Here is a 21,534-nt window from a genome sequence, read left to right on the forward strand (position 1 = left end):
AAAAATATATATTATCATTCGACTCTCTAAAAGTGAATCAGTGAAATCATCACTAATTGTCAGTGTGTATTATTTTCCAGTGGCATACTTAGAACTGTGATAAACAGTGACTATTTCAATGTCGCTTTCAGTGATAATATACTGATTCAAACATGAATATCACTGAAAGACAATGAATGTCAAATAGTCAAATTCACTGTCTTTCAGTGATATTCACTGTTTAAATCAGTACATTATCACTGAAGCGACATTGAAATAATCACTGTTTATCAAGGTTTTAAGTATGTCATTGGAAAATGACATACACTGACAATCAGTGATGATTCCACTGATTCGCTTTTAAAGAGAAGAATTGATATGTAAAGTCCGTCGAAACCTCCAAATTTTAACAATAAATTTTTACAACCAATTTAACATTATTGAGCTTCTTCTTCTAAAATCGAGATATTAATAGATTTTTTATTGAAAAGCCAACCTAAGTTGTTAGCTGTCGACTTTCTATATATTTAACTGGAATATAAAATGTTCTCGCTCGATTCGCGAGTTATATCAGGTTATAGGGGTGCTAAATATGACAGTGTCTCCGACGCGCAAGGTCTCCGCGCGAGTCGCGATGACCGCGCGCGGTCATCGCCAAGAAGGAAGATCGGCGATTCCGCGAAGCGATCGACAAGAGGAGAGAGAAAAAAAAGGATGAGACGCAACGGGAGAAAGAGAGAGAGAGAGAAACGACCCGACCCGAGCGAACCCGCGAGCTCGCCGCCACCGTTCTTGTCGGGCGAATCGACGGGCGCGGCGAAGGGGAACACCCTGTACATGCCGACGACATTCCCGAAGTGCAGCGTGCAGTTTTTCGCGGCTGTACCAGTGCAGCGGGTATAGCCTGTGACGAGCGAACGAGCGAGCGAGCGAGTGACTCAGAGGCTTCGAGACGTATAGACGCGCAGGGGCGAAACACAACACGCACGTGTGCTCCCTTCGCGTATACCTATGCGTCGCCTCTACGTGCATCCGCGTGTACACGTGTATACACGCGCGCGCTCCACTCGTGCGTGCGTGCGTGCGTTGCGTACGCGCGCGTGTGCATGCGCACGTACCGGCCGGATCGCGCGGATCGATCGCGGAGAGAGGAGAGGAAAAAGGGAGAAGAGAGAAGCGCGAGATTTATTTGCCCGAATTTTGATGGCCGCCGCCGTGGCCGCGCCGCGCCGCGCCGCGCCGCTTCCGAGGAATGCATCTCGCATTCGGGATCTTTCGCGGAATATGTCTTACGGCGGATTCCCTCCGAGGGGTTCCCCTCGTGAGTGCGTTCGATCGTTGCTTTTCCACCGACGTTGCACCGAGCTCGCTCTCGCCGCGGAGAGTCTTCAGTGTCTGGCTGCTGGTTTAAAGGACGATCAGGTCAAAGACACGAGTAAATATCTCGGATAAGATTTTCGCGATTTACGTTCGTAAAGTTTTGTCGCCGCACGTAAGTACTCTAAATTCAGAATCGTCTCTCTCTCTCTCTCTTTCTCTCAGAGAGTTATCTAATCTAGTTTCAAAATTCCAATAATTAATTGTCAACAAACTCGTGGTCGTTACTCTCGAGCTGGATCGCAACGATATCCGATAAATCAAAATATCCGACCGAACGCTCGGAGACGTGCGTCTCGCCGATGATGTATCGTTTTGCCGTGGATTCTCTCGGATCGGCGCTATTAGGCCATCGACATCGCCGATCCTTTTTGCCGGGGTAGGGGGAGGGGGAAGAGAGGAGGGGAGGAGTCACGCGAGGTGGACCTCGCGTGTCCCATGTGTCCCGTAAACGACGACGACTAGTATTATATCGGGCGTTTAACTAATGTGTCGGACCGGTTAGGAGCGTATTGATCGGAGACCGAGGCTAGATTTATGTCGGCGAATGATTCACGGCACGTGATTTACAACGGATTGTCCGCGGTGCGCGCGCATACTGATTGAGCATTTATGCCGCTCTCCCGGCACCGGTACGGCACACTAATCATTTATTGGGTTAAGGTGAAATTCTCCTTCCTCCCTCCACCGGAGGGTATATGATGTATACACTCGGATTTCTTATCCCCTTCTGCTTCAACCTCAGCATTTCGATATTACGTGACAAATGTGCACGGAATCGAAGAGTCACATTTGCAGAAAGAAATCGAAACTATATAATTGATTTGACAAGAAATATCGAAATAACTCGATTTGCAGATAAATTTCCTGCGCTTAAACGCTTTCTCGGCGTTTAAATGTGCCACGCGAGGAGAATAATATACGAAGCCGAAAAGTATTTAAATGCGAAAACTTCATCTGTAAATCGAGTTATTTCAAATTATTTAAATACTTTATATATGTTTCCCGAAATTTGATAAGCAATTTATTCACGAAATTTCTCGAGAAATCGGGTTACGGAATCGTAGTTACGTACTCGACGCGCGGCCGTTTATGTAAAGCTCGCAGGCATGTCACAGAGTGGTTACATTTTAGAAAGCGCGTTTACTCTAACGGCGGCGCGGTCGCAAAAATCGGCGTTTCCGTCGCCGATCGGAGTATTCGAAAGTCCCTCGGGAGAGCGAGCAGCTCCTTGTTTTTCATCTCTCGCTCTCCTCGATCCTCGATTACGAAGGCAGGACACGCGTCTCGCCCGTAGAATGTCGTCGTAACGAAGGGGCCTCTCTGCTCTTTCTCTCTTTCTCTCCCACTCATCTCCTTCCGTGCGTTCTCGCGGAGGTAGGATGCACCGCGGCTCTTCGGAGAGGAGCCCCCGTCCTTTACCTCCTCCAGCATCTCTCATCGGGGTGATCCCTCGGTACCGCGATGAACGTTTAAATTAGGCAGGGAATCCCTCGGAATGCGCGAAAGAAACGGCGAGGCCGGCATTCCGCGAGGTTTTGATACGCCTTTGGGGCGTATCGCGCTCATGGGGCATTATTAGCCCTTATGCGGCAGGAATGACTCTTAAGGGCCCGACCCGCGATCCTTCGCGCCGCGGCTTCGAAACACTTTGCACATTTTAAATCCTGCCCGCGGCAGCGGCGACTTCTTCGCGATGACATCTTCGCTTTACTATACATACGTAATTATTTTCTTGTTTTCCTTTATATTTGTACTGCATCACACGCTATTGTACATTTGTATTTGTATAAGTGCTCAATTTAACATGGAAAGAGAAACATATTTAGAAACCCAATAACTAATATATAATCTATTCAACGTGTAGACTTTAAATTATTTTTCAAATAATTTTTGTAAATATGTTTTATTTTTGCATATTTTTTTGACAAGATGTAGGTATATGTATTTACAAATAAAATAAAATATTATGCAAATATATTTATTCTAAGAAAATTAACATTTTCTTAAAGTATCTCTGAAAATCAATACAGAGAATCTTCGGCGACGCTTAAACGACGTAGCTTATAATTCTAGAATTAATAATATATAATGTATAACTCTATATGCGCGGCTTTTAAGTTACACTAATAAAAAACTTTCTTGGTTTCAGAGTCTGGCCACAGGTTGGACAGCGGCTCCCCGTTTTGGCGGATTCAACTTGACCAGGACCTTCTGGATACCATCAGTGCGATCTATCCGGAGTGGTTTAAAGTAAGACCTAATTTTTACCCTTCTCTCGCGCCGTAAAATTCGGCGTGCTCGAGTAAGCGGGATATAACAAGGTATACACCTTCCTCGTGCAGGATTACACTAACAGTCGAGCGGCATCGACGACGTCTCCCATCACGTCCGCGAGCGCTTCCTGCAACGACAGCGCCGCCGTGGTCGTCGTCACCGAACGCGGCGGTGAGCACAAGGTCGCCAAGGGCGACGCCAAGTCCAAGTCCAAGACGAAAAAGGCGGACGGCCATAAGGATAAGGAGCGGGAGAGGAAGGACCCTAGGCGCGACGCCAAGGACGAGAGGTGAGATATATAGTTCGCGTATGTATAATTCGCGCCGTATGTAGATTACGCGGCGTGGAGAACGAGAAGAGCCCGGGACTCGCCGGGCTGGGGGAGAGAAGGGGGGGGGGAGGTGAGGAAGGCTCGATTTATGTCGACCGAGTGTCAATAAAACCTCGCGACATAGGAGAAATGAGGAGGGTATCCGAGTCGCGTTATCACCTTCCGCCGGCTACCACAGCGAGTCTATAACCGGTATATGCACGCGTCTGCCGCGTTACAAACAGACGTAATGGAACACGTAGAAGTATATACGCGTGTTCCCGATCGCGCGCTGCTCGAGGCGTAAAGGCATGAAGGGCGTTATCGCGATCGAGAAATGTAGAACGGCGTCGTCGTCGTCGCTCGGCACCTGCCTCGCGATTATTTTAACAAGCCGCGCTCCACCCCGGCGCTTTGTCGCGCGTCACTGCCGTCTATCATTATCTCGGGAGGCGTTATTTCTATTAGGGCGCGTCGCACGCACTGCTCTTGCAGAAACGCAGCGGGAAGAAGACAACTCGCGCTAAGTAGCGGATTATCGCACGGGAGGACATCTCTTAGCCTGAGATCTCGCGACTCTCGCGGGGACTTTAATACGCTGCAGAGTAACCTCGATCTAATAATAATATTCTAATAACGTTAGTGATATTACTTCGATCACATTCTGAGTGACGCACGAGTTTCCGCAAGGGCCTCGTCATCCATTTCATGAATCACGGTTTTATTTACTCGATTTTACCCGTATAAGTGTCTGGCATTTAAATACAGCTTGGCAGTCAAAGTGTTTTAAGATTTAAATTTGACAGTCAAAAATAATTCAATTGTAGTAATATCTTAAGCTAGAATTGCGCGAGATGATAAAGCTCTGAATTTTTATTAATTAGATAATGTCTGAATTAAAATTTTCATTAAAATTAGATAACGTCCGAGTACTCGAGACGCAGTGCTTGAGTACTCAGATGCTTTTAAGTAACAATTAATATCTAGTCGAAGTTTGACCTGGAATTTTTTATTTTTAACAAATCCCTTAAGTGGGAGACACAAGTAGGATTAGTTCTCGCGGGGTCTCCGCAGCGCCTCAATCCGCCGCGCCGCTGCGAGAGTTGCGAGATCGCGCGCGAGATCGCTAGGGCCGCGCCGAGCGGACGATTAACCCGCAATTTAGTATCAGTACCGCGTGTAATCGTTACGCGAGAATATAAACGCTCTTAACGACCGGCTTCCTATCTCCAGCTGTGACGAGTAATCTTTTCTCGGAACTTTCCCCTCGGCCGGCGCGTACTTAAACTACCTCTCCGGAGACCGTTGGCTCTCTCGACGCTTTAAAATCTTTAATCGGCTCGCCAACTTCTCTTCTATACGTATGGATTCCGCGCAAAGCGCGCGCGCGCAATTTTCTCTGAACTTTTCGCGAGATAAAATCGAACAGGCGGATCTTTCGCGTGACATTTCGCTCGCAACACCGACGCCTCGTCCGAACCATCCGGATCCGCGAATCTCTCACGGACCTATCTCGACGGGACTCCATTGAGTCCATAAACGTTTTCACCCTTCGACGACTAGAAACGCTTATTTTTACCCTTTCGCCGCAAAAGGAGCGCGCGATTCTCTCTCTGTCTATTATACCGAGATTATGCACGTATTTTTTATTGTACAATATTTACGTCGCTTTCGTTCCTCTCACATATGATATTCGCGTTATCTGAGAACGAGTGTTGGGAGAAGATATATTTGCTTTAATGATAAAAGCATCGTAGAAACTCAATATACTGCGATACTAAAGAATTCAATTTCTCGTAACGTTAAATATTTTTTCTTTCCTAGCTCGTAACGTTAAGTTTATTTTCCATATCAAAATAATATAGTTTATGCAACTTTAATTTATTTAAGACAGAGCCGGTTTGCGGAAATTCTCGATGTGGAAACGACATATTATTTCTAGATATTATGTTCGGTTTATTTAAGATCGAGTATAGACTCGCGGAGATACACACTCGAGGTATAAACTCGCGACGTATGATACAGCTCGCGACGTCGCCAGACGTTTCTTGCTCGAGCGAAGATTCGCCTCGCGCTCGAAGAGAGGAGGAAAGAGCGGCCGTTTCCGACTTGGTTTTCTGATGAAAACGTCGTCCGTGCGAGTGTCGATTGATCCGTCATTCCGTCGTTCCGCGGCAAAAACACGCCGCGAAGGGCCGCGGGGTCCGATTGACACTCGAGCGTCGATCGCGGCCTTCTCTCTTCGAAAGCCGACGTATGAAAGATTAATTCACAAAACGGCGACGTTTTGCTCGGTTTCGGTCCGTTCTTCGGGCCTGCAGGGACGCTGGAAACGGTAAGAAAGGGACGAAGCCCTCGCCGCAGCAGGATAAAGCAGCGGCGGACGCGGCTGGAAGGAAGGCCGCGAGCGCTGTCCCAGGATCGGAATCGAAGATGGCCGAGGGCAATCAGTCGCCGCCGAAGGCGGAGGTCGACGATTCACCCCTTCAGCACGCCATGGATCGCAACAAAGAATGTGAGTACACCATCTTTCTTTTCCACTGCGTCCCCGCGAAAATATTAATCTGATGTGAGAATTTCGAAGACCAGCGAAGAAGTCGCCTTCGTATTGGTCGGATCTTTTGCGCCAAGAAACTTTTAGAGAAACGTGTGTTTAAACATCAGCCACTTTTGTATTTAGAAAATTTATATTTAATTTCTTCACGAAATTAGCACGAATTTATATATATATTAGGTTTTTTTTATTATTCTATTACTGACAAAGAAAAATATTTTTTACATTTTTAATTGCTTTTATTTTTTTGGTCAATTATTATCAATTTAAATCAGTTTAATTATATTATGTGTTCAATTTAAAATTTAAAATTGGACACATAATTAAACAAAAAATTAGAAATTGCATTTTCTAATTTTAGAAATTCATGTAAAGAGGTTAATAAATGTAATTTAGTTAAGATTTCCAATTCCAAAATTCTAGTTTTCGTAAATGTAATCATATTGATCAGACGCGGCATGTGTCGGTCAACGAAAATAAATGGAAGAGATAGGAATCGTCAGAGTGACACTTTGTGTACATTAAGTTCCGTTCGCCGACACTCGCTCTTTCTTCTTACAATTCGCTCTGTCATCGTTTCTCACGCGGCGCACTTACTTCCCCCTGGGTCGTAGAAACGGAAGCGTCGCTTCTCGACGTCCGGAATAAATGATGAAAAGACCTAACGGTCCCCCGTCGCGACGATCGCTTCCGATCGAATAATCGCGCGCGCGCGCGCACGCGCGAGGTGTTCGCTATTATTATATGCGATGCAATTCGAGCTGACGCGCGCGAGCGTGTTGCACGCTCGGTCTCTCGTCGCGGGTATTATACATACCCCGGCGATATTACACGACGTACACCGCCGAAGCACCTCCTCGGGAAGGCGCCGGTAATCGAGGAGGCATAGGCGCGGAGAGAGGATGGCTCTTTTTAACATTCGCGGGCAACTTGCCCATTATATCCCACGGCGACTGTAATCATCCGCTCGTTATTCGGCGCATAGCGAGAGAGCCGGCCCACGATTATCGATTCGGAATCCGGCGATTTTTTATCCAATAAAGAAACGCGCGGAGCTTTTATCGTCGTGCAAAATGCAGCTCTCCGAGCCATTCGCCACTTCCGTTACTACTACCACTACCAACTACCGGCGCCGGCGATCGGCCGATCCGTTCTCAAGCTTATAGACCTCCGTTTCGTATTCGGAACGCGACTTCCCACGGGCAGGATAGAGGTATCAGTCACATCGGACTCTGCCGCACTATTCGATCTTGCCTTTTTCTATGTAAGCGACAAACGTGCAAATATTCGACGCGAATCTATCTCAATAGATGTGTTCTAATCTTATATAGAAATAATTTTCTTGTTATAAATCCTATTTTATTATAAATAAATAAATAAATAATAATTTAAGAGCGCCTTCTACAGTCGAGGCTGGATTTTAGTATCCAATAATATTTCTATATGAATTTTAAAACTATATTATTCAGCCATTTAAACTTGCGCCGAATCGTATTTTATTTTTATTGTTATAAATATTGTCACCCATATATAATAATTTTACCGCATAGCTTTTAAAAAATTTTTTTAAATCAGCTTAAAAATATTTGTCGTTCTCTCTAAATTTTCTAGAGTGAATCTCACTCCAAAAGAGTGAAATCTCACTCCAAAAGAGCGAAAATACTGTCACTCGGCCACTTGAGTGGCAGTATTTTCACTCCTTAGAGTGAAATTTTACTCCAAAAAATTTAGAGAGTTCAATTTTAAATGCAATTAGTCGCCATAAAAAATATCCGAGATGTTCTTAATATACGTTATACGTCGAATAAACGAAACTGATTTCAAAAAAATCGCCCGAAGACAGGCATGTAAATATCTCTCGATACCCGCTTTGAGAACTTCGCACGCAGCGGGTTTCTTCCGCGGTGAATCGAACGCGCGTGCCCAGTTTTTTTCGCGTCCACAAAATTCCGCGTATATACGTCGCGTCGATTCGTCATGGTCGAACTTCTCGTTGAAAGCCACAGGCCATCGCGTGCGCGGTCTTTAGAACGCGATCATTTTGTCGCGTTTATCGATCGCTTTTTCTGTAATTACTTGCCATTCGGCGCTCTCGAGACGCTCTCCCTTCACAGTTCCGCGCGAAGGACGCGCATCGGCGACTCAACGGGAGCACACGCGGCACGCCTGAACAATGCGTGCGTACCACTTTCATACGAAGGAATACAGTGTCACCGTCGACGGTCGTGGAAATCATTAATGACCTTTCTTGAAACTTTTTTTAAAGAAAAATAAACCAAAAGACACGCATTTCGAAGTAACCTGTCGCGAGGAAAGTGATTTTATAGAGTTGAATATTGAGCTCTTGAATAAACTGTAACGGTTAAGATAAGATCGTTTTACTAAAAAAAAAGTTCCGAATTAATTTTAAATATTTAATATTTAATCCTCCGTTGGCAATCTGGGTCTTTTAAGCCATAGTCGATTTTTTTTATTGTGAATTTTAAGAGAATAAATATAGATGGCGAGATTTTTTAAAGAAAATGCGTATCCTGCCTTAAAAATATTTTTCTATTATGCTAGAAACTTTATTTCTGTTATTTCTCAAAAGGTTTCGCGAAAGGCTTCACAAGTATGAGTTATTTCAGATTTTTATTATATATAGTGCGGAGCAATAAAAAAAACTGCTGTGGAGGCTTTAAAGACTTATTTTGGGAAGAAATGTAGATTGGAATTTTCACAGCAGGGTTAACAGCGAATTCCTTCAGAATTCATAGAATTGACGTGTGTAACCGATATTATTGTTGAATCTCCGAAAAGTTTGGCGAACGCGAATTTCTTTCGATCTGTTGCTTGATCACCTGCATATACATGTGCGCATACTTTGATCTCTGCGTGTGTGTATGTGTATATGTATGTGCGACTGCTACGAGAAAGAGACAGTGCCGGGCATTCGTGCAGACAGGTAGGTGCAGATTCGCGTGTGAGGGCCGTGTACACGCGTGTATATATATACACACACGGGAGACAAGAGGCGTGCCTATTTATAACGGTGATATCATCGCCGATTACCTACGCTTTCGCGTGGACAATCGTAAATTCTCGTAGCAGAAGGGTGCGGGTTTGATGCCTTACCAAATATTTGTCGCGATTTTTCTTTTCGTTTCCTTTTACTTCTCTTTTATCTTTATGTATACATTTGAATACATAAATAATACACTGAAAAATATATTATTAACATATCATTAAAATGATATAATCTGTTTTTTTTCCTTTTTTGTGACTTATCTCTGTTTTTTTTTATAGCGCATCAAGTGTAACTCAAAACATATCTCGACTAATTAAGAATTCCTTTAATCTTTCTTATCTGACTAAGAACATCCTTTTTCACTGGCTTTCACAAACTAGTTATATTAACATCTGATCACATTTGCAATATTCTAAAGCGAAATAAATACAAACTATGTAATAAAGGAAAATAAAAGAAAAGTAGCACACTTGAAAAGATTAAATTTAATTATCTTTCATTATTATAAATAATAATAACTTACGATAATATTAAGATATTGGTAGATATTACTAATGAAACAACATTTTTTTTAATTTGTAGCCATTATCGATTGGCATATTTACGTTGAATTTTATTTGTTTTCTCAGGATTTTTATAAATTGCAAATTAATTGTAAAAACATACATCGTATATCAAACGACATTTTGATGAGTTGTGTTCAATTTCGTAGCGACGTTGCAAAGCGAAGTAATGAATCTCTTAGTGGCTGACTCGCGGGTGTATCGCGGGTGTACTTGAAACGCGAAAGTATACGCCGGTTACGCCGAGCTAATTATCGTCGGCGTATCTCGCCCTAAACGACGACGATGCATGCACTCGTTATACCGGTGCGCGAATTTGCGCGCTCGTTTCGTAATGGGAAATTATGTCAGAATTATGCGCGCCGTGCGCTCTCGGAGGCCTCCTTTCCATCCTGTAAAACCGATAACCTCGAGTAGCTCCGCGACCGCGCGCTTAATGAGACATCATCATTAATAAAACGTCCCACGCGACAAGCTCGTTCGGTCGTTACAAAAATTGACGCGGTCTTTTTTCTTCTTTTTTTTTTTACTCAACAGCGATAGATTTAAAAACAAGCAATCGATTAAAGTCTTCATTATTGTGCTGCATTATTAAGCTATTGCTTCGATATTGTTAGTGTTCTCCAAAGCTGAGCCTTCTCTAATTTCATAACTACTTGTTCTTTTAAAAAATTTTTAATTATACACTTATTTCCAAATTCCTCCGCAGTAAGGGATGGCTTTGTAACTAAAATCTTGCCTTGCTTATATTAAACGATAACATTACCTCATATTGAAGATTCCAAGATTTCAAACGGATCTGCAAACAAGCGATTAAAATTCCGTCCGAAGTAAGAAATGCTTTGTAACTGAAACATTACTTCGCCTCGCTGAAAGGGTAACATAAATTATCTCATATTTAAGATTCCAAGATTTCAAATAGATTTGCAAACAAGATCAATTGATTAAAATCTTCTCTATATAGTTATTCTCTCTTAAATGTGTCTTTTTAATCTGCTATTTCCCTTAAAAATTTTTATATGACTATTTGCAAATTAAATTCCTCCAAAGAAATACTTTGTAACTTTATCTCGCTTATCAAACGATAACATAACTTATCTCGTACTTAAGATTTCAAGATTTCAGAGTCACTGCTTCGCGTTTGAGGATTATGAAGTTTTTAAATCCGCCGGTGGTGAAGCGAAGACGGGAACGTATTTTCGCCGTGAAACGGATCGCGCGGAAACGAATTTCGTGCGCCGAGCGCTAATTGTCGCCAGCGATAATACGTACGAGACGCCTTGGGAATTCCGTGTAATTAAAAGGAAGGGACAGAGTGAGAGAGAGAGAGAGAGAGAGATCCAGCTTCCACACTTCCTCGTACACCGCGTATCGCGATAGCGCGGAGACCCGCGCGTCGATCGTTACGCTTATCCGGTTACGTTATCTGTACGAGCATCAGCGCGATACGGACGACAAATATGCCTCAAACGAGCGTTCTTAGGAGAGCTTCACCAATGTTCGGTCTCGCTTCTTGCCTCTCGGAATATACGCGGCGGCGCGGCGCGGCGCGGCGACGACCTTCGTGCCGTTGCATTTATCAAGGCGGCGATACTCGGTCGACGGGTACTAGTTAGCGTATACCGAAGAAAAATACGTTATTAAGATAAGACGTTCTCGACGATTTATGGCAAGCGCCGCATACACGTTCCTACGAAGATAGTTCCGTACTGTTAACCACGCGTGTTTCTTTTTCCTTTTTTTTTATACATTTTCTCATTCTTGCCCTTTTTTCCCCGTCAATCTCTGACGAAGATTAGACTGTCGCAAATCAAGTAGCAAATTACGCGCGCGCACGAATTATGGGGCTGTGACACTTCGCGCATCCGCTTTTTATCGATCGCTCGTTTACCCAACGGTGTCTCCTCGTGTAAGCAAGTTAACTTAACAAGACGGGGGGGGGGGAATATACGGGGGGTCATATCTTTGATCCTGATAGGAGGTTGAGTTAAAATCTGAGAAAAAAAGTCGATTCGGCACGTATACCCGCCACGTATTCGCGCTTTTTCCTCTAAACGTCCGAAAGCCGCGCGCGCATTATCCGCGCGGCGAGTCGACCCGGTTTGCCGGGTGCACGGCGCGCCTTTACCGGATTTAATTATACGATCGCTCTCGTCGGCCCGACCACTTTGAAAAGTCCGCACCGGCGCGGCGCGGCGACGACGACGGCCAATTACGCGACTGCGAAAACCGCGTTTTTCATCGCGCCGCGGCGTAAAGCGGCCCCTGCGCGTAATATAACGCAATCGCTCGATTTTCGAGGGTCCCGCAGTCCCTGCGGGCGACAGGACGGCGCGACGACGACGACGACGACGATGACGACGACAACGACGACGACGACGACGACAACGACGGTGAAATTAATTAAATGAAATGCAGGATCGTAACTCTCGGCTTTTGTCGGACCGTAAAAGCGGGCCGTCAGGCAACGCGCTTTTACGGTCTCGCCGAGACGCCGAGGCGGCCCTGAAAACACGCTCGTCACCGAAGTTAACCCACTTCGTGAACTCGCAACCCTCCCCGTGAATTATTTCATCCACGAATTTTCACCGCGCGGTAACTGGACAAGGATAAATCCTTTAAGGATTTTAATGACGAATTATCTCTTTCTCTCTTTTTCTTCGAGAATTTTAATAGCAATTTAACTGTCAATTTTATATCATGCTTCTTTTTATGCTTCTTGTTAATATATAAGATTATTTATATTAATATATAAGAAGAAGATATTATTATAATATAAGAAGCTTCTCTTAAGAGAAAAAAACTTGAGTGTCACTTTTTTTAAATTGTATTTCATGTCTTTATTTTTTATATTTTCATTAATCTCAGTTATAATGTAACAAAGTAAAAAAGAACAAAATTTTAAATTAATTTTTTTTTATTTTTACTTTTTTTGTCAGATACAGGATTTTTCTCGAAGCGGAGCGATGATCTTGTATTTCGGCCGTAAGCGCGCGCCAATTTTCCCTCCGCGATCGCGTCGTGGAAGGATCGATCTCCGGCGTCATACTTATAAATAAATCGCGCTTTATCGTTGCATATTCATACGCGCACCGTGGTGCCCCGGGTACTCGTGGGCGAACCGGATCGGGGATATGTCGAATCGGAGCCGTTCGTGGCCAGAAAGTATGCATTGAAATCGGCGAGTGTGTGCCACGCCGCGCACCGTGCGGACCGCAAAAATCGGCGCGCGCGCACGCGAGAGATATAGAGAGGAAAAAAAGAGGCGTACGCGCGCGCGCGCGCACTCTCGGTGGTTGCGCGCGACGGCCCACGCACCGTAACACGCTGCCCCGGCCACGTGCCTTCAAACGGTCGAGACGATTATTCCCCGTGCGCGGCGGTTTGCCGTAATTTTATAACTTTTCGCGCGCGGTTGTAAAAAAAAATAGCGTATAATATCGACAACACGTCGCAACGCGCGCAACGCGAGCGCCAAGCGTAATTTCGCAATCTGCCGAAACGACCGTCGTATACGTTACAAGCAGAAAGTAATATTTTATTTATGCATGCAAATTTTTAAGCGAACGTAAAGGTTTAAAAAACGAGGTCCGGGTTCAAGGTTCGCGTCCGCCGGTTCTCGGCAGATATTAATTTTAGATTAAATAAATTGCGGAGAACGGTATTTTTTTTATTGCGTTATTTGCATACGTTGCAAGGGGGGTGCGAAATGAAATTGTATAATATTTATTTTATGGTTTACGCATTTTATGGTTTATTATAAACATCAATTAATTGTGATTCACATATATTTATAACCTATAAACCTTATCGTATGAATTAATTTAAGCATCAGTATCAATATTAGTTACTTCAGTTTTGAAATTATTTCTTATAATTAGGGGAGAGTTGCCGAATGCGTATCACTTAAGATATTTTTCACATTTCACATTTGGTACTATTTAGAATGCAAACGAACGTTGGAAATTGTAGCTTGATGTTCAAGGCATTTAATATTGTTAAATCTTTCGCTAATAGCAAATTAATTTGTTCTAAGCTTTTTTGCAACATGCTCTCAAAAGCACGATTCAGCAAACTGGACGCCTAAATCGTACCTGTGAGTATTTATTAATTTTATTAATAGTACCTCTTTCTAAACTATTGAATTTATAAATGAAAATAATTAAAAACACAAGATTGATAAAATAATCATGAATTAATACCTACTTTAATTGTAATTTATCAAACAACAGCTGTTTTGCTTACGCAACTCGATGACGGTTTTTTCCTCTATACAGACTTACTACAGAACAACTTCGATCGTGTTAAAATAAATGATGTTGATTATGTCATGTAATCTAAAGATAAAGATACATTAGTGTTCCTAAATTGTACCGATACGATCTGAGAACTCTTATGCTGATTAGGTACGATTTAAGAAACTTGAGAGATGATAAAAATATTGATATAATTTTTATAATAATTGTAAATATGTATATACAATGAATGTAAAATATGCTATCATAAACTTTCTGAAAAAATAACGATTCAATTAAAAATTGCATGGTTACATTATTAGCTATATAAATTGATAAAAAATTTACATCAATTGTATCTGATTTTTTTAAATGTTGATAGTATGAACAAAACAAGATGTAACCTGTTTATTTTTTGTCTATCTTACACATTTCTTATTTACTTCATATTTTTGTTACTAAATGTTGCTTCTATTAAGTGGAACTATAAAATATTGAAGCGGTACGCTTTATGAGACCGGTACGCATTTGGCAACTCTCCCCTAATTATTACTAATTTACATGATCTTGCCGTATTATCGTCAGTTTTCCGTTGATCCAAAACACTGTTGCACGCCAGCGTCAGCGGGTTATCTTAACGAATCGTGCACTCGCGAGTCGAGACGCGACGCGACGGCGAGAAAGAATGCGTGCATCGAAACGGGACGGTGAATTAAAATTCAGCGGCCAACGGCGACGGAAAGCACTTCGACGAGAGGAAGGAAGTGGCGATCGTTAGTATTCAAGGCTGGCCGGCACGATCGAACCGTGCGGCCGCGAGCGGGAGCATGGCCGGGCGGGAAAAGGACGAGGGAGGGTGGCGGGCGGGAGGGCGGGAAGAGAGGGATCTCCTGAGCCAAAGAACTCCGGTGACCGAGTGTTAACATTAATACCGCCCGCCACCGCTCGGAATTGATTCCCGCTCGCGTTGCCCACGCATGGCGAATTAAACGGGACATCTTCTCTTCCTTCCGCGAGCGATCGTGCCCGGAGACGCCTGATTCGATTGTCCGCCGACACGGCCGATTAATACGACACGCTCGTCGCGCTTCGCATCCACGTCTCATCTTACCAATTATCTCTAAGCAGTGAATACGACACCGTCGTGTGTGTGTAATAGGAGATGCCTATAACTCCGCCGTAGTTAACGTTAAATAGAATTACACCGTTCCTATTTGATATTTTTATATTTCAGTCGATATTCCTCAGTTCTACAATTATTATAAAGACAAACTGTATGTAATAAGTCATTATAATAAATTATATATTCATAAAATCAAACAGATAAATTTAGAATAAGTGCAATATAATAAAGTAATTTTGCAATTTATTGCTAGATAATTACAGAAATTGCGTTGAGTTTCGCGGGACACGAACTCGTGTTTTTCTCTCGAAAGATAAGATGGCGGTTTGCGTTTGACCAGGAAGACCCGGCGATGGAACGACTCTCGCGACGAGAGGCCTCGCGAGCGTTTCGTCACCGCGACGATGGGTATATGGCGAAGTGGCCCTGCGTGTCCCCCGCAGGACAATTCTGCGGCCCACGCGCCATTGTGGTCGCGCGGCAAATCGGTCGGCCACCTGGCCCGATCCCGGCGCGTCATCGCACAGTGGCCTTCCTCCTCTTCCGTTCGCCGTCTTGCTGCCCCCCCCCCACCCCTCTCTTTTCTATCCGCAGAAGATAATCGCCGTGCCCCGAGAGGTGAATCTGATGGCTATAGAAGAGATTGTCTTCTGCATCGCGGCAGTTTACAAAATTACGAATATCCACGTATCTTTACGGAGGAGAAAATATACCGTCTTGGCCGTACAGGTATAAAGCATCCCCACAAATTGACGTAAACATTCTATATCTAACGAAAAGAAAAATTAAAAACAGTTTTATGGAAAAATAATATTTATCTTTATAACAATTTTAATATTTTGTTAGCCCTTGGCTTTTATTATACTGCCGTTCTCAAGAGAATGCAATAAATTGAGGGCGCTTTATATTTACGGCCAAGACTGTATTATTCAAAAGTCTCAAAATATGGCGCACTCAAAATTGCGATTTCATGAAAACGCGCATTCATTTGTTACCCCCGTTCGTCTCGTTTAAAAAAAAAATCTGTCTCAATTTTACTCCGTTTCACTTCATTCAGTTCATAATCTCTTCAACATATGTATCTCTTCAACATATCTTTCTGACACGGTCATATATGCACCTTCGAGCGATCCTTCGAGCGAGCCTCCGCGCTCTTCCTTGAGGTATCATCGCGCGGAAATTGGAGCGAGCCCGCTTTCGCTCGGCTACTTAGAATTCATGTCACTTTTGAGCGCTTAAACCCGTCACGCCGATGCACGGCCACGACCACGGCGCGGCGGTGGCGGCGTCGGCGATTTCTTTCTGTCGGCCACGGCCGCGCGCACAATTTCCCACATTAGCGGCGTAATGACGGCGGCGGCGGCGGCGGCGGCAGACTCGTCCCCGAATCGCAACGTAGTTATTACCATTTCATTACCTCCCGGCGAAAAGGCGGCGAACGACGCGTAAATTACGCATCGTGACATAAAGTACGCCCAATTTGCCGCTCGCTCGCGCACGTACCAACACTCACGCATGCACGCACATACATATATATATATAATACTATATGCGTTGACACGCGGGCGGCGCACCTGCGAAGACTTTTCTCGGGTGCCGCGATTAATTGTCACGAGTCGCGTATACTTGCCCGCCCGCGCGACACGACGCTCCGTCTTCGACACCCACAGCCAGGCGATGCCGTAACCACCCACCACGCGCGATCTCGATCGATGGCGAGGGTCTCCCCGAGGAGCAGCTTCCTTCGATTCGCGGTGGCGAGAGGGGGGAAAAAAGGACGACGAGGGAAATAATTACCGGCCTGCGAGTAATTACACGGGTCGTGACGGGAGTCGGGGGGGGGGGGAGGTACCGGGGCGAAAAAATGACGCACGACAATCTCATTTCTCTTTTTTTTTTGTCGTTTTTCCACTCGATCTTCTCTTTTTTTTTTTGTGTGTGGACACTTTCACGAATTTCGCGATTGGGTCGAGACGGCAGAGAAAAGGGGAGAGGGAGATCGAGAGGCGCGATCCGCGCGAGAGTTCCTCGACGCCGGGAGCCTCGAGTGCGGCGTAGCGCCGCGCCGTTGCCGGTTACGCAAGGGGAAGGGCTTTGATTGAGGCGAGATACAAATTGCTAATTATACGTAATTAGACCCACTGACCCACAATGGGCAATCGGGCGACCACCCGGCATGCCCTCGCGTGGTGCGAACCACGTTGTAGTATACCGTGCCTCGCCTCGCCTCTCATTACCTTGTACCGTCGCCTTTATTCCAGCAATTTTCGCGGTAATATCTCGCACCGTTTATCACATTCTAACGGCTGCAATATTACCATTCACCTGCAATGCACTCGACGTAGGAGATTACAATGCTTGATAGAACGATTTTGCCAGTGAATTGCACGAGGAGGAAATGATATTGTGCAGTGTTTCTGCGTATGATATTTTTATTTCTTGAAACAACTTTGTTTTTAATAGTAGCATAGTAATAGTATCGTGAACATAATACTTTACGCGTACTCGGAAAAATATCTCAGAACTTATATTAATTCTAATAGATTTACCGACGAATCTTTTTTGTAATTATAATTTCAACTTTACGATGTAGAATGTTTTAATAATTAGATGAGGCGCCTGAGATCCCAATCAAATATTTACTCACAAGTCTACAGGTAGCCTGGCGTCGGGAGAGAGAGTGTCGTTCACTTGAAAAATTTCATATTCAGTATACATTTTATATGTAAGCAAGCAGGCTGTCTCAAGCGTCACCCATCACGTTTCATTATAATCGCCGCGATTAAAATTATGCATCGTGTCGCACCGGCAAAGATTGCATTGCAAATTACACGCGGATCATTGATTTATCTCTTACGTAATTGCACATTGGGGCTGTGCATTCAATTCCGTGATCGAGAGACCATCTTAATCGTTAACAACGATCTCTCTAATCGGCGCGTAAAAATCAGTTCGAATAATCGTCGCGCGTCGCGCTCATTTCGTGCGTTCCTTTTTTTCCTCCCTCGGTGAATGTGAATTATCGTTCGCGTTTGCTGATAAGAACGCGGGAGGCGCAGCCTTTCGTTCCCATTAAAATTCGGCCGTTAAACCGGCGCATCCTTTCTCCTCGCGCGAAAACGAATTTCGCCATCGAGCGGCGACCGATAAGCCGCGCGCGCGTCGCGGCTGTGGCGTCATAAAGAGACGATTATCTTAATTAACTGGGGAATTGTTTTGGCCCACGCGTTCTGCGGCGCGCCAGCCCACGTCATGCGCGGCCTCGCGTCAGGATTTGTGACGTCGCCGCGCGGCATCGAGGAGCGCGGTTTTCAGAAATTCTTATAGAGGCAGAAAAACGGAAGATCCGGTTATGCGACTCGTCGCCGATGAACATTGTTCTGGAATTGCCTGGGGCGCAATTCTGACTGTACGATTCTCCAAAATTAATCTCGGACATACCTCGAAAAACATCTTGCAAAATTCAAGGTCCATTTTAATTTAAATCAGACGGATATTCTTTGTTATTTCTGGATAATAATGTTTACATTGCGCACGTAGAAGGGGAGACCGGGGCTCGTTGGCACAGTTTTCACAATTTAGACATTTCTGTTTCTAAACAACTATTTATTATGATTAAACTAAGTATATTAATATTTGGTAGAATGAACCTTTCTCTACATTTTCATGCCAGGAATGATTCTGTATAGTTTCTTTGTATAGTAAGTGAAATACGAACATGCTGCAATGTAGCCAATTTACCCCGATAGCCGGGTAAGTTGACACATATCATAGTGTAAGTTGCTTAAGCGATAAATTCCATCTTGAATTAATGAAAACATAATAGAAGTAAAAACAGAGCGCAGATATGTATTTCTTAAAAGAAAAAAATCGCCTTTTTTAGAGTTATTTTGTAATGATCAAATAGCAAGATGCTGTTAGAGAGTAATAAATGTAAACTATTTTAGATGGAGCTCATTTCAATACAGAAATATTAAATAAAAGACGTTTTGTCATAATTAAGTTGTAATTGAAAGGTTACACTTCTTATAGTAAGTTAAACTAAGCTAATCTTAAATATGAGCCAATCCATCCTTAAACAGACATATAATTTAAATTATTTTATTATAATAAATTATGGTTATTACTTAAATTAACATATTGTATAGCAAAAACTTTTGTTTTAACTTCTAATAATACATTACTTAGATTTACTCTCTCCAGCTGAAGAACATTAGGACGAAATTTTGAAACACTCGATGCTTGCCTCCTCTTTAATCAGATTTTTCTCATTCTTTACTAAAATACTTGTCTGATTTAAATGCAATTTAGAAAAATGTACCTATGTTATAAAAGAGATATTTTACGGTAACTTTTTCATTGTTTCTTTAATCGTAAATACAGAAACGGAACGCAATGCCAGCTTGCCTCTTGTGCCAACGAGCCCCGATCTCCCCTACCTCTCGACGTGAATTTCATTGCAAACTCATGTTACCCCCGAAGGAATCGGCGAGTTACAGGTTTCGCGTCACGCTGTTTGTCAATTTGTTGCTGTAACGTCTAGTAATAGCCTGGTGATCAACACCACCGCCAACCACGTCGCAGAGGATACGCGCGCGGAAGGTGGTGGAATTAATTATCGCCCACTTTTTACCGTCGCCTCACCTATCGTTGCGCAATCCAATTAAGCGTCCGATCTCTCGGATTACGCTCGGGTTGCGCAATAATTTCGAATAATTTCTCGCGAAATGCAGGCGCGCACGCACGCGAATCCGCGTACGAGTGGTTCCTTACGAAATTGTAGGAGCGTTACGTCGCGCGGTTAGCCTCCCCCGGGAATATTTTATTCACGACTTGTTTTCGCGTCGCGCGTGTGCGTACGCGAAGAAACGGGAACGAGCGGAGGAGGATGTTTACCTCACAGATGAGCTTTACGTCGTCGTCATCGTCGTCGTCGTCGTCACCGAGGTGCCTGCCGCCGTCCGCGCGTTCGAGTCGCGCGCGGTAATGATGGCGAGCTCCGGGGGGAGACGCTGTCCTTGAGCGGCTTAAAGGCCACGTAGGTGGTGTACGACACGCGGAAGATGGAAAAGCCGTTCTCCGCGCGCGTAGGCGAAATGTATCAAGGCTGAACGCAAGAGCCGCGCTCTGTCGACACTTGTCCGCGCCGCCGATCGTGACGTTTAAATAGGTGAACCCGCGTGACAAACGATCGCTCGTGAATGAACTCTCTTTCTCTCTCGAGAGAGAGAGAGCGAAGCTGATTTCTCGAAGCGCGGTGTCCGGTGCTACGTATTACAGCGAATTTGAACGAAACTAGGTGACAGGCGTGTTTCATGGGATCCTTCATGGGGATAAAGCGAGCACCTGTGACACTTGAAAGGGGACTCGAGAAGCGACGCGTTGTAACCCTTTCTTCAACAAGAGCGCGGAGCAATTTTGAAAATACGCCTTCGTCATTATACTCTCCTGTAATTGCCGTCGGTTACATCTCGCGTTATATACACATATAACGCGTGCCTCCTTTCACATTCGTGCTCGTCGTATATACGCTTCTCGTGCACCGTAACATGTTCACCGCGGGAAAGTAGCGGGTGAAGGTGTATACCCTGCAAGATATTTTCGTGCGTCGTGATTGAAAGACGTTCCACACCGAAGCGGCGCGGCGCGGCGCGGCGCGGCGGCGTCACGTCGGGGCTTGTACCGCGCGCGGCGAAACATATCTTTATTACTTCAGCCGAATATGTTAAACGCGCGGGAGAACAGTAAACTGTCGGCGTCTCGGATGTCTTGTTGCTACCGGGCGGGGGAGAGAGAGAGAGTGCATCTTGTATTAACGTCGCGCGCTTTAACGCTCATAAGTATTTCGTTATACTCTTATCCAGATTCCATTACTTCGAACGGTAGTGGTGTATATATGTGTACACCGCGTCAGCCCGAATTTACTCCTCGAGAACGATGGCTCGTGCTCGGCATTCTTGACCGTTCAGCAGTTGCAAAGGATCCCCGTGTGTACCACCTCTTCCTCTCTCGTTCCCTCTCGTTGTCTCTCTTTCTCTCTCTCCCTTTCTCCCTCGCGACGAGATCGGAGTGGCGTAGCGGGGAAACGGGGTGAAGGGGTGGAGAGGGG

At 44.4% G+C, this 21,534-nt stretch overlaps 1 protein-coding gene across 1 annotated transcript in view; it reads left to right on the top strand.

The window, feature by feature from the left end:
• The first annotated feature begins 1,263 nt into the window (after nucleotides 1–1,263).
• The window catches only part of LOC105456320 (MKL/myocardin-like protein 2), a 79,518-nt gene continuing 59,247 nt past the window's right edge, over nucleotides 1,264–21,534 (top strand). Inside the window, 4 exon segments of the mRNA XM_011700271.1 lie at nucleotides 1,264–1,414; nucleotides 3,509–3,609; nucleotides 3,702–3,922; nucleotides 6,265–6,458. Of these exon segments, the coding sequence (XP_011698573.1) occupies nucleotides 1,264–1,414; nucleotides 3,509–3,609; nucleotides 3,702–3,922; nucleotides 6,265–6,458 (667 nt within the window).

This window comes from Wasmannia auropunctata, unplaced genomic scaffold (genome assembly GCF_000956235.1).
Source record: "Wasmannia auropunctata unplaced genomic scaffold, wasmannia.A_1.0 LD335713.1, whole genome shotgun sequence".
NCBI classification, from domain to species: domain Eukaryota; kingdom Metazoa; phylum Arthropoda; class Insecta; order Hymenoptera; family Formicidae; genus Wasmannia; species Wasmannia auropunctata.